Source organism: Sciurus vulgaris, assembly GCF_902686455.1.
Source record: "Sciurus vulgaris genome assembly, chromosome: 3".
Taxonomy (NCBI): domain Eukaryota; kingdom Metazoa; phylum Chordata; class Mammalia; order Rodentia; family Sciuridae; genus Sciurus; species Sciurus vulgaris.
This window is the reverse complement of record NC_136463.1, coordinates 180,856,214-180,870,236: the sequence shown is the minus strand read 5'-3', so window position 1 is coordinate 180,870,236 and position 14,023 is coordinate 180,856,214. Positions and strand designations below refer to the sequence as shown.

General features: G+C 47.6%; 1 protein-coding gene across 1 annotated transcript in view; it reads left to right on the top strand.

Annotated features, from left to right (window-relative positions):
- Window positions 1-1,479, top strand: part of LOC306655793 (uncharacterized protein) — a gene marked incomplete at its 5' end in the record, with an annotated part of 33,781 nt that extends 32,302 nt beyond the window's left edge. The window contains one exon of the mRNA XM_079130403.1: window positions 1,153-1,479. Within this exon, the coding sequence (XP_078986529.1) occupies window positions 1,153-1,364 (212 nt within the window). The 3' untranslated portion in view covers window positions 1,365-1,479. The remainder of the gene's footprint in view (window positions 1-1,152) is intronic.
- Window positions 1,480-14,023: the final 12,544 nt, after the last annotated feature.

Below are 14,023 nucleotides of genomic sequence, written 5' to 3'. Positions count from 1 at the left end.
GATATCAAGAGGTGGACGAGAGGGACTTTCTCTCCAATAACCTGTGGGGTGTGGGTGGACTAGGAATCTGAATGAATTATGAGTCTAAGAGTGCGTCCGTGGGAAGCTTTGAAGGGGCCTATCAAGCAGAGTGTCAAGAGGAGCCCTTGGAGATGGCAGGAGAGACTGGTATAAATGTGGGAGCTGGGGCTGGGGGTGCAGCTCAGCGGTAGAGTGCTTGCCTAGCATGTGCAGGGCCCTGGCTTCAACCCCCAGCACCACAATCAACAAATACTTAAATGAAAAATGGAATAAATAAATATGGTAGTTGTTGTTTAAGAGCTGGAATATTTCGGGGGGAAAGTAGACACGAAAAGAGAGAGAGAGAGGAAGTGGCAGACATGTGAGAAGAGAAGGGTTCTTTAAGAGAGAGGAGCAGGAAGGAGGGGAGGGGTGAGAGAGAAGAAAGGAGTAAGGACCCACAGGAACTGCGTTATTAACAGCTCATCCTGACTGAGCTCTTGTGGATTCTGTGCTTCGGCAGCCGTGGGAGACGGTTATCATTAATTGCCCTTTTTGCAAATGAGGACGCTGAAGTCTGGAGAGACTGTTATGGCACTTGCCTGGGTTAAATGGGCAAGGGGGAACCCAGGCATTCTGAACCCAGAACCTGGGTGCTTAGCTCCGTACTGCTGCCCAGGGCGTCTAACGAACAAGGCAGCAACATGAAACAAAGATAGGGAAATATACGCAGAGAGGAAGATAAAGGAAACGAAGGATGCCAAGCGATAAAGGAAGTGGAGGCAGACCAGGCACTGATCCTCATGGAGGCCACCGAGGAAGAGCCTCGGCCGTGCAGATGAGGCCGCAGTGTAAAATGGGGAGGGAACCAGGCGGCCAGGGCTCCTAGGAACTCAGTAGGCCATCTCCAGGTGCCAGAGTGCTTCACAGAGGACACTAGTGAGGTGGTCCAGGGAGACTGTGCAGCTGACCTAGACCCCACTCTTGGGGCTGGAATCTCACTTCAAGAATCAGGAGGGAACCTGTCAACTCCAGGTGAGCCTGGATTGACACTTGGGTGGGGTCTTTAACATCTGCATTGTTGAGACAAAAGCGAGAATGGCAAAACCTATCCTTCAGTTTCTGAAATGAACTTCTGATTTCTTCCCCTAGGAAGTGGTGAGAACTCTTTCCTACAAAGACTGACCTGGCCACAACACTCAGGTCCCTGGTCTTCCAACGGTCTGTGGCTGTTGCCTCCTGGGGGGGCCTTTGCTGTCTTACTCCCTTCTGGAATGTGCTATGAGGCTGCTTCCTGTGTAACTGATCACTCAGAACTTTCAGTCTTTGCATCTGTACCTTCTCCAAGTTCAGGATTTAAATAGCAGGCTCTTGATCCTCTGAGTTACCTAGGGAGGATTCTGGGCCTAAATATTTGATTAATTTATCAATGTATTTAAGACTTCAGGTTTTTAATTCATAAAGTCACAATGCCATATTTATGAAGCCATTATGTCATCTAGGAGCCGTCCAGTCTGGAACTAGAACTAGAACCTTGAAACCTCTCTGGGATGTGAAGTCAACACATATAAAGACAGAACACTCAATCTGCAGCCCAGTGAAAGCTCTTGAACCTCAATAAGAAAAGTCTGACTGTGCCCCAGCAGGTAAGCCTGATGATGTGCTGGCATTTACATGGGTGACCAGTGGTGGGCACTGTAGTACAGTCAGGAGCAGGGGCTGAGTCACACGATCAGTGATGGAAGAGGAAGCCCCAAAGGACAGCAGAAGAACGCACCAGTGTCCAGTGCAAGGAGACACTGGCACAACTAAAAAGAATAGCTAGTTGGCTGGGGATATAGCTCAGTTGGTAGAGTGCTTGCCTTGCAAGCACAAGGCCTTGGGTTCAATCCCCAGCACCACAAAAAAAAAAAAAAAAAAAAAAAAAAAAAAAAGAATAGCTAATAATTTCTGTGGGAGGACAGAAAAAAAAAATCACAGAGAGACCAAGAAAATAGGATTGGAGACTGAGACCTAGGATGGGAGAGTTTAGAGGAAGAGAGCTGGAAAGGGAGCAGAGGGTGAGGAATGAGCTGGGAAGCATCTCTGGAGGTGAGGGAGAAAGGGAAACAGGACACAGGAGAAATCGAGGAGAGGGAAGCTGGTGGAGCCCAAGACGCAGAAGTGCTTTCCTACGGTGGAAGCAGCGGTCTCTCCTGGGTCCTGATCCTGGTGGCCACTGAGGAGGAGGGAGAGAATGAGGTCTAACAAGCTGGGAAGAAGCAGCTCAGAGCAGGACTTGGCTGGAGTCCAGCTGGGCTCCTGGGTGAGGAGTATGTCCTCTGTAGTGTCCAAGTGTCCAACCGCAGGGCTCTGGGTGGACACTCCATAGTTATTTCTCAGCCATGGCTCTGGTCACTCCTCTCCTTTTTCCCCTCAGGTGCTGGTGAGTTCAGTGTTCTCCAAATGAAAAAAGAGGACGGGTTGGAAGAGATGGCCGGCCTACCATCCTCGTCCAGCCTCGGTGGACGAGGTAACCGGGTCTGAATCCATGCTCTACACAACTCGTTACTTGATTAGATCACTGTGGAGGGAGAAGAGGTCCCCCCAGCTCCCTGCACGGCCCCGGCTGACAGCCGCTGCTGCTGCCCCTAGATGCAGCCAAGCAGCTGAGGGTAGGCCTGTGGGACAAGGTGCGGGGAGGGCCAGGGCGTTGCTGCTGCTGCCTCTGCAGCCCCATACCTGGTGGGGCTGTCATTGTACAGGGACTGTCATTCCCGCTTCTTCGGCTGCTGAGGCAACCCTGCTTCAGATGCAACTGCTCACTGAGGTGCCCTCAAGGCATTTGCTGGGGTTCCCACCAGCTCCTGGGGTGAGCACCTCTCCGCCTCACGACAGCTGACCGCAGAGGACCCAGCACGCATGCGCTGAGTCAAGAGCACACACCAGGGCTGAGAGCACAGAACCTGCGCGAGGGCGCAGACACCCTGCCCTGAGCAGCTGACTGCGCCTGCGTGAGCTTGCGCGCTTCTGCCTGCACAAGCTTCCTTCTGCTCATCCTTCAGAGTCGGTCCGGGGATGCCCACCTCGTCAACTTCCTCCCTTGTGCTGCAGCCTAAGCCCCAATTAAGGCCATTCAGATGATTTTACTTTGCCTATTCATGATTTCTGTCTCCAACTGAGTCAGCCAAGTGCTTAGAGCCTAACACTGAATGCCGGTGGGGGGGCTGCCAGCTCTCAGAGGTGCCAACACTAAGAGCCGAGAGCTGACCCGCCCGTGACTTCCGTCAGCTTCCATCTTCCTTAGCCAAGTGGCCCCAGATACATCCTGCCAGCCAGACCTGTCCTCTCAGCTCACTCACCTAATAACCTGGAACGAACCTCGCCTGGACCCTTCCAGAAGTCTCCAGTTTAGGGCAACCCAAACAGCTCAACGTCCCCATGGAACTAGGTCCCCTCCACCTGATCCTCCTCCTCCTCCTCTGCCAGGGTTTGCTCCTTGCTCATGTGGACCCACGTCCAGTTTTTCAAGCAAGAAACTCAGGAGTTGTCCTGAGTCTTCCTGTCCTTCGGTGTCAGGTCCCATCAGTTACTCAGCTCTGTGGACATGCCCTGGCAATAACGTGACCATTTTTTTTCTGTTGCTAGTGCTGTAATGCAAATCAGTGTGCTGACAACTCTCTCTTCAGCTTCAGCTGATGGAGCTTACGGATGTGTTCAGGCCACTTTTCTACCTAAACCAGCGACTCTCACAAAGCCTGGGATCCGAGGAACGCCCTTCAGGAGCTTCCAGGGCTCGGGCGGCAGGGGTCCTTCGCATGTCCCCAGCCTTTATTCTTTCACCCCAGACGTCCTGCTGACTTCTGCGACTCCAGTTGCTTCTGCCGCGCTCTGTCTTCCATTTGCATCTGTTTTCTTCCTTCCAATCTCTGCCCTAATGTGGCCTACGTGGTGCTCGTGGTGCTGGCTTCAGAAAGCCTCGACCCGCTGCTCACTCAGGTTGGCACCACTTCCCAGGAGGCAGCACTCCCGGCTGGCTCTGCGGGAGGGTTAGCTGGCGCCATCTGTGGTGGACTGTGTGACGGGGGCAGGCACCGCAGCTGGCCTCTTCCTACCGTGCCCTCTCACCTAGCATGGGGTCTGGCACGTAATGGAACCTCAGTTACTATTACGCAGGAAATGAAAGTATTCACATTTCAGTACCCCGAAAACCGGACACGTGTTTTGGTAAACGTGAGACTATTGAGGTCTTCATATTGACAATTTCACAAAAATAGTTTTAAGAATTGTACTTACGTGGACCGTTGTACCTCAGTATCAGTTTTCCCTCCCCGTGGATACCAAAATCCATGGATGCTTGAGTCCCTTCTATAAAATATCATAGTATTTGCCTACACAATCCTCCTGTGTACTTTAAATTATCTCCAGGTAACTTATAATACCTAATACACTATGAATGCAATTTAGTTGTTTTACTCTATTATCTAGGAGATGATGACAAGAAAAATAAGCTTATACATGTTTAGTACAGATGTAATATATTTTTGATCTGAGCTTGACTGAATCTGTGGATGCAGAACCCAAGAATTGGAGGGTCCACTGTATATGTAATAAGTTGCCTTTGTGAAAATTATCATAAGAATTAAGAACTTAAGGTCTTTTTAAAATTATTTGTTCTTTTTAGTTACACATGACAGTAGAACATATTTTGACACATTAAACATACATGGAGTATAACTTCCCATTCTGTGGTTGTACATAATTACACTGATTGTGTATTCATATATGAACATAGGAAAGTTTTATCCCATTCATTCTACCGTCTTTCCTATGCCCATTCTCCCTCTCTTTCCCTCATTCCCCTTTGTTTAATCCAATGGACTTCTGTTCTTCCCTCCCTGTCCCTTATTGTGTGTTAGCATCCGCATATCTGAGAGAACATTTGGCATTTGTTTTGGTTTTTTTTTTTTTTTGGAATTGGTTTATTTCACTTAGCATGATAATCTCCAGATCCAGCCTCAGGAAAGTCATAAAGTCATTCTTTTTTATGACTGAGTAATATTCCATTGTGTGTATATACCACACTTTCTTTATCTATTCATCTGTGGAAGGGCATCTAGTTTGATTTCACAGCTTAGCTATTTTGAATTGAGTTGCTATAAATATTGGTATGGCCTGGTCACTATATTATGCTAAGTTTAAGTCCTTTGGGTATATACTGAGGAGTGGGATAACTGGGTCATGTGTAGGTTCCATTCCAAGTGTTCTGAGAAATCGCTATACTGCTTTCCAGAGTGTTTGCATCAATTTACAGTCCCACCAGCAATGTATGAGTGATCCTTTTTCCCCACATCCTTGTGAACATTTATTATTACTTGTATTCTTGATAATTGCCATTCTGACTGAAGTGAGATGATATCTCAGTGTAGTTTTAATTTGCATTTCTCTACTTGCTAGTGATGTTGAACATTTTTTTTCAATATTTGTTGGTCGATCATATTCTTCTTCCATGAAGTGCCTGTTCAGTTCTTTTGCCCATTTGTCAATTGGGTTATTTGTTTTTTTTGGTGTTAGGTTTTTTTAGTTCTTTATACATTCTGGAGATGAGTGCTGTATCTGAGGTGTGTGTGATAAAGATTTTCTCTCAATCTATGGGCTCTCTCTTCACATTATTGATTGTTTCCTTTGCTGTGAAGATGCTTTTTAGTTTGCATCTATCCCATTTATTGATTCTTGATTTTACTTCTTGTGCTTTAGGAGTCTTGTTGAGAATTTGAGAAGTCAAGATCTTAAGTTAGGAATTAAGTTAATTATATTAAGAACATCAAGTTTAACCAAGGTAATTATCAGTAAGTAAATGAGTACAGCAGGTAAAGGCAAAAGAGAAAAAATACAGAGTTCAGGGTGAAAAGAACAGCACTTGATAGAGGGAGGGCAGAAAGCCAGGTGCAGACAGAGGGAAGCTGGGGCAAGGAGGTGAGCTGGCTGGAGTCATCCTCTGAGGTCAAGTGCAGGGAGAGGGTGACCTGGTACCATGTGGCTTTTTGAGGGGGACAGATGCAAATTCTTTAAGAGTCATTCTTTGTTCTAGGGGCAAAGCGATGCAGATATGAGAAGCTGGTGCAAACGTCCCTTGTGTGTCTGGAGGACCAGCAGAAGGCGAGGACTGTGCAGAGCCAAGCGAGTGAAATCATAGATAGGACTGACAGGTCCCCTGGGACCCTTGTGAGGGACACCAGAGGTGACAGCTTGGGCATGTTGTGGGAGTCTAGTCAGTGGCCTGGGGCGCACAGGAGGAATGCAGAGAGACCTGGACTCAGTTCAGAGAACTTACACGAAACAAGGAGCGTTTGTGGGAAATGAGAGGGTACTGAGAGAGCCGTGCGGGGGAACATGGCTGAGAGGACGTGCGCAGGCAGGGATGCCAGGGTGTGTCCTGGGGCGGAGGTGTGAGAATGGAGGCAGGGCAGCGCCAGGAGCGCCAGAGAGGGGAACGCAGGGGCAGAGAAGGCAAAGGAGCGGAGCTGGCAGAGGCAGGGGAATGGGTGGAGACCGCTGGGAAGGAAGAAGGGAGGGAAGGACAGGAAACGGAGGTCAAGACCAACAAGGCTGGCCACAGGGGCCCTCTTGCTGTGCAGTGACGGTAGCTGGAACGATCACTGCCTCAGTTTCCCAAGCGACTGTCTTCTCCAGTGTCCCCGTGGTGTGGATCCCTCCCCGACGGAGTTTCTCTGTGCAGTTGTCAGCAGTGAGGACTCGGGATCCGGGGAGGAGGAAGAGCCCCAGGTCCGCATCCAGAAGCAAGACTCAGGCCGGCGAGGAGGGCGAGGAGCCCTGCCTGGGTCCCAGGACCTTAGAGCTCCTGCTTCCTGATGCGCCTCCCGCGGGGGCCGCCAGCAGCCGGGTCCCCTGAGCCCTGGGCGCCCCTTCTCCGCGCTCGCCTCGGCTGGCCCTCGGGAAACGCTTCCCCTTCACGTGGGCCTGCGTGTCGTGGCATGGCAAAATGGCGCATTTGGTCTTCGCCTCCAGTTCTTGGTCCAGAGTCATAAACCCCTGGTATTCCTGAGTGAGAAGAGCATCTTTTAAAAACCAGCCTCAGGATTAGAGGGTTAGATCTTTCAGCCCCACTTCTCGACCTCTGGGGAGACGAGAAGAAAGGAAGATCGAGCACATCAACAAGGGCCAACGATGCAATGTCACGCCTGCACAGTGAACGCTCAGAAATCCCCTGAGCAACTGGGCTGGGCGGCGAAGACGCCCACGTGCTGGGAGCTGAAGGTGCATGCGCTGCTCCTCCCCCTGCGCCCATCCCGCTCCTGCCGCGCTCACCCTGGCGCCACGCAGCTCCCCTCTTTGGCCGTTCTGGAGTTGTTTTCTTTATAATAAAACCATAATCATTCGTAGAGCAGTGTTTTGAGTTATGTGAGTCATTCTGATTCTCTAACTCAAGAAGGGAGGGTCCTGGGCACTCCCAGATTTGCAGGTTGCTAGACAAAAATGTGCAGGAAAAACCACAATGCTTCCTATACTATCATCTTATCCCGCCGTGGGCCTCTGTTGGGTTGTCACTGATCACAACTGGTCATGATCCTGAGTCACATCCTGTCTTTTCCATCCATACTTTATTTTTGATCAGGAAGAGTTAACCAGGGCCAGAGAGTTTCCCCTCTTCGTGGCTGGTGTCTGAGGTGGGGGCAGACTTGTGGGACTGAGCTCTAAACTTGTGGGGTGCATGCAAACTCAGGTAGTCAACCTCAGAATTGAATGGAGTTGTTGGATGATTCGTTGGTGTCAGAAAACTGAAGAACTGAGCCACATTGGAATGATGTAACTTATTGAAAAGGACATCACACACTTGGTGTTAGAAGGAAAGCACACACCTATTCACATTGACACCTTCAATTCATGTATCGATTTCCACTTCTACCAACCCTATCATCTGCAAATATAAAAAATTAAGTAATTTTTGTGATTCATTTTCAATGCCACAAACATCAACTGATATACACCCCTGTTATTTAATCCCTTTCCTTGAAGTCCCTGGTTTGAAAGGCTTTTCATATGCTCTCAGAACGTGAAAGTCAGAGTGCTGCTGAGCGATCTGCTGCCATCAGACATGGGCTCCATCTTCCCAGCCTGCCACATCTCAGGTTTCTGTATGGCATACTCTCCCAACACAAGTATTTTTTAGCTTATCACAGGATAACTGCTGTAAGTAGGCTTCCAAATGTTTATTGGCTCAAACACAGTAAAGGTTCTATTCTTGCTCAGACCATCAGTGTAAGTTTGTGTTGCCCTTTAAAGAAAAGGGGGGCAATAAACACCAGATCTCTGAATGCCCCTTTCTGTTCCCCAAACCTAGTCAAGTTAAGGGAAGAATGGGAGCCATTCTGGGTGGGAATGTCCAATAACATGGTGTTTGGCTTTCTCTCTCCTGTGCTGGGGATTCTAAAGCTGCTTTTATGCAAGCGTGCCAGAGCGGTCGCTCCTGGGAGGCTGGTCGGACCAGGAGCTCAGCAAGCTGATGCTGAGGACCTCGCTGCTTCTGCAGCCTCTCCGGAGACTTTCCCTGTGGGGACTGGCGTGGTGATGGCGGAGAGGGAAGTGCCCCCGGGGCAGCTGCATCTGGACAAGGCTTGGGGAGGGATCGGAGGCACTACTTTCTGGTGAGGTGCTGGGGGCACTGTGTGCGGCAGAGGTCCACCTGTCTAGCCTGTTGTCGCAGAACCTTCTGGCGAAACAGCTGTGCAGTCATCACCACTGGACTTCTGCCCGAGTACCTGTCTGACCCATGGCCACCAGCCCCCTGTAAGCATTTCTCCACAAACCCTCTTTCTCATCCCATCTCCAGGCTCCTCCGTGGTCTCTTGTCAACCTATAGCAGTCCCCTGGCACAACGGGGCATAGACAGTACCAACGTGCTGTTATGGTCTGGTTGTGTGGTATCCCCAAAAGCTCACGCGTGAGACAATGTAGGAAGGTTCAGAGGAGAAATGATTGGATTGTGAGAGTCTTAACCCAATCAGCGAATTAATCCCTGATGGGTTTAACTGAGTGGTAACTGAAGTGGTAGGGTGTGGCTGGAGGAGGTGGGAATTGGGGTGTAGGGTGTGGCTGGAGGAGGTGGGAATTGGGGTGTAGGGTGTGGTTGGAGGAGGTGGGAATTGTGGGGTGGCTATATTTTGTATCTGGAGAGTGGAGACACTCTCTGCTTCCTGATGTGAGCTGCTTCCCTCTGCCACACTCTTCAACCTCACCTTTCGTGAGCCCTGAGGAATGGATCTGGCTGTCTATGGATTGAGAACTCTGAAACTGTAAGCCCTCAAATAAACTCTTCCTCCTCTCCAATTGTGCTGGTCAGATCCTTTTAGTTACAGCAGTGAAAAAGCTGACTAAAACAGGTGGTTCCTGGTTTTTGGGGGGTTTGCTCCACTTAGCCATTTAGGAGTCCGGTTGACAGAGGTTCTGCCATCTTTAACACATGGTTTCAAGATTTTCAAGATCTTCATGGGAGGAAAAGAGGCATCGCTATAATAAACATATGGGGGCAAGTGGTACGGCAAAAGGGAAGAGTCAGGTGTAAGAGGAGAGAGGGTGAGGTTAGGTGGAGATACTCCAGGTGGGTGAGGTGTTCTTAGTTTCCAGTCCTAGGGACCGAACAACATTAAGTCTAAATTAATTCAAAGGCAGGCCAAGATGACCTTGTGAGATTCCGTCTCAGTTTTCAGGCTTTTTTTGGAGGATTCCTTCTGGGGTACTCCATTAGCACACACTGGACCTAGTCTGAGCCTACTGAGGGCTTTTACTCCTTGTGCAGTGGTTAGAAGATTCTGTTACAAAAGAAGACCCTAGGATGCCTTGATCCTCTAGCCAATAATTAGAAGAGGCAAGGCAAACTGTCTGTTGGAAATTGCCCATTTTTTGATGATATTCTGAAAATGGATTTATCCAGGGATTCCATTTTCTTTTTTTTTTTTTTTTTGGGGGGGGGGAGGGATTTCATTTTCTATGTTTTCTTTTCTTTATGTAGAATGCAAGAAGGCAAGAATTATAAATCACACTCAATACATGAGCCTTATGGGCTGCATATATGTGGTAATCTTCTTGACCAAAGATGAGGCAAAGCATATCTTCATGCCTGCAAACCTGGAGCATTGAGTTTGCACGATGAGTCCTTCATTCCTGCTGTGCTCTAAAGACCATGCGACACCATGTTCTATTAACCCACTAGTCGCATTGGGCTATATAGGATGGAAAACTTGGGACTCAATGGGTTAATGGAAAACTTGAAGGAACTTTCCTAGAGAAGTAGTCCTGCTTTTTAGTTACTGTTAGGGAGATAATCTTTTAGTCCACACACCAGAACCTGAGATTATAGTATTGACAACTATTCTCCAGCAGGAGATTGGCTTAGTATAGAGATTTTCCAAATCACTTTTGTAACTAAAATCCAATAACCTAAAGAGGTTGGCAGGGGAACTGGTGTTACAGATGTGAAAACTGAAGCTTGTAAGTATTAAAGGGATCTTGACAAACCAACATGGAAAATTCCAGGTAAAGCTGGGACTCATCCTTTGATCATTCAGAAATCATTCAGTCACGGTCTGTTTTGAGCTTTTTGAGTGGAGACAAAGCATCATTATGATCTCAATCCCGTCTGCCATGTGAGTTGTGGCCCAATTTCATAATCTTTTTAAGTTCCTGTTCTTAACTTTCCCTGGTTCATTTTCTAGATCCCATGAAGCAGGTGACAAAGTGGAAAATAAACCCACTTTGGGAAATGCAATTGTGAAATACCCAACAGCAAATAAGAATTTCTACTGTTACAAGGAGAAAATTGATTCAAATTTCTGTATGTTTTTTTTTCTAGAGAAAATTGATTCAAATTTCTGTATGTTTGCCAATTAGAAATAATTTTGTTTTGGTTTTAGGCAGTACACGTGGTACAGTCTGCAATGGTCAGGGTAGGGTGTCTACCCCAGTAAATGAATGTGCAATGTGCCGCGACTCAGGTAGGGTGGACAAGGATTCTTCTAGCCAAGAAGGGTCGGGATGGCCCACAGCTCTCCTCCTCCCTCTGGAGCCCAGACTGATGAGAGAGGTATTGCTGCTTTTGACTTACTGCTTCGTGACCACCCTGGTGGACTGCCCCTCGCCTCAGGGAACATAGCGTGGCAGACATTATGGACCAGGCCTTCACTGGAACTCCCAAGGCTGTGGCTAGCCAGGAGTGCGGGGCTGGCCTTTCAGGAATGTGGGCTAGTTGTGTGTTCAGGAAGAAGAGGAGAACATGGATTTTGGCATTTAGAGAGTATTCTCTGCAATGCCTTTTAAAGAAGCAATATATGTTTTTTCTTTCTTTTCATTGCTACAACACATTTTAATGTGAAAACAAATGATGGCAACTCACACATTCCATTTTATATAAAGTCTGGAGTAAGGGATCACTTCACAATCCCATAATATTCAACATTGCAGATTAAAAATAGAACTATTTAGGAAACTGTTGAACTTTTCAAATGAAATTGACTTACACTTGATTACAAAATTCAGGATTTCTCAGAAGTTAATCCAAAGTCAAAAGTGATGGATAAAATGTAAATTGTTCGTGCTTGCTCCCAGCTGTCGCACTAAGAAACCCTCAGCCTGTACCCTTCAGTGTTTACACCTGTGGTTTTCAGAGCCAATAAACTTTTCCCTGGTCCCAGGCTATCATCATAACACCCCATCCAGAAGATTAAGTGTAGAGTGGACCTATGCAAAATGTCACACTGATCTGATATTGACACTTTTATAGCATACTTGAAAACTTCCATAGTAAATTCCTCCTTCAGAGGAACAAAAGACAACTTTCATCTTGCTGGACTAGAATTACCCACTCTAGATTGAATTAGCATTTTAAGTACAGAATTCTCTCTCTCTCTTTTTGCATGGGGGGTCTGTTACTGGAGATTGAACCATTAAACCATAATGATTCAATGATTATTAAACCATAATCCCAGGTCTTTTAATTTTTTATTTCAAGATGAGCTCTTTCTAAGTTGCTTAGGGCCTCACTAAATTGCTGAGGCTGGCCTTGAATTTATGATCCTCCTCCCTCAGCCTCCCCAGCTGCTGGGATTACAGGTATGCACCACCACACCTAGCTTAAGTACAGAATCCTGACTATGTGTAGCTATGATACATTCATATGTTTCTGACATGATTTAAAAATCTACATTCATACACTCATTTAATTTTCAAAATTACATATTCCAGTGATGAAATTTCATTATTCAAAAGGTGAAATGGTGTGTTGGGGACTTTATTTTGGCACTAACTGAGGTTGGGGTTCTTGCCTGAAGGCTCTGAACCAGCAGCTAATAGGAATACACGGTGCTCTGGTCCGTAGCTAGAAGACAGCGGATCTGGGAAGCTGTTGGCCAGGCTGACAGATTGTCTGGTAGAGAAACATGGAGCTACCTAGGATTCAGTTTATTACTTGTATAAATAGCAAAATCAAGAAAAAGCAAAGGTGCCAGCTCCCCATGTCCTTTGTCCTCCGTGGACGTGGGTAGCAGTAAAATCAAAGGAGGTGTGTGTGTGTGTGTGTGTGTGTGTGTGTGTGTGTGTGTGTGTGGTGCGCATGTGTGATTGCCACATTCGTGTCCCTGCTAAGCAGTGACCCCTGCAGCTCTGCCCCGTTGGGGGCGAGACAAGCGCCTCAGACCTCCAGGAGCTGGCGGGAAGCTGCCTGCAGAGGGCCAGCGGTGAGCGGAGAGTGACCTCAGCAGCTCCCCTCCGGCAGCCCAGGCTGTCCCGCTGCGGGTCCCGAGGCGCCGGCAGGACCCGCGTCCCAGCGGGTGCAGTCGTGCGTTCAGCTCCCGCGGTCTACAGGGACGTTGGGAGGCCAGAATAGGTCACCCTCAGAGAGGCCTCTGGCATGAGGATTGTTTCGAGCCGATTGATTTGAAAAACAGCAGGCGGAGGAGAAGACCCACAGACGGAGGTGCTGCCGCGAGCCGCCCTCGCTGTCCCAGAGCGGGTGACTACACCACGAGAGGCTCGTCACTGGGGAAGACGTCGAAGGGCTTCTAACAAATCTTGCTCTTGTTTACTACACTTTTCCTAGACACCCCATAACTGGCCCTTCGCCACCCCCCTTCTGGTCTTGGCTGGAGTTGGGGTCTTATTGCCTCTGGGCAAGATGCTCGTTTCCCTGGGAATCTCCCATGTGGAAAAGTCAAGTTCGTATGACGCTACTTATCATGATTTTAGAGTGTACTCCTGCGTATATAAAAAAACAAAGTTCACTCTAAGACAGTGTGCCGATGCAGGGCGTGGTGGTGCTCACCTATCATCCCAGCTACCTGAGAGGCCGAGGCAGGAGGAGCCCAAGTTTGAGGCCAGCCTCAGCAACTTAGCAAGATCCTGTCTCAAAATAAAAAATAAAAAGGGTTGGGGATGGAGTTAGTGTACTTGTCTAGCATGTGTGAGGCCCTTGGTTCAATGGCTAGTACTGCAAAAGAAAATAAATAAATAAACAAATAAACAAATAAATAAAACCTGCCAGCAGCAGCCTCACATCTCATATTTATGGTCTCACTGGATTGCACCAAGAGGCTATGTCATGTGATCAACCCACACCATCTAGCTTTGCTGAAGTACAAAGATGCTCCCACAGAGACAAAATTGCCCGATGATGCAGTTCTTAGAGTATATCTCTGCTATTAAATGACACATGACTGTACATACATGTTAATAAACTGTTTTTCTTTTCTCTTGTTAACCTGTCCATTGTTAACAGGAGACCCAGACAAGTACATCTAAGGGTAGAGGGAAGTTATTTTTTCCTTCCCTTATGCAAGCATACAAGAGCCAGTCCCTAAGAGCCAAGAATTGTCAGAGGCTTCAAACCCTGGAAACTGAAAAAAAAAAAAAATCACTGAAGGACTTAATACAAGATTTGAATCAACGAAAAGACATGATGTGATCCTTTATAGAAAGACTGGATATTTTCAATCATGATTTTCACTCCAAATTACTCAATAAGAAACTTGGATAA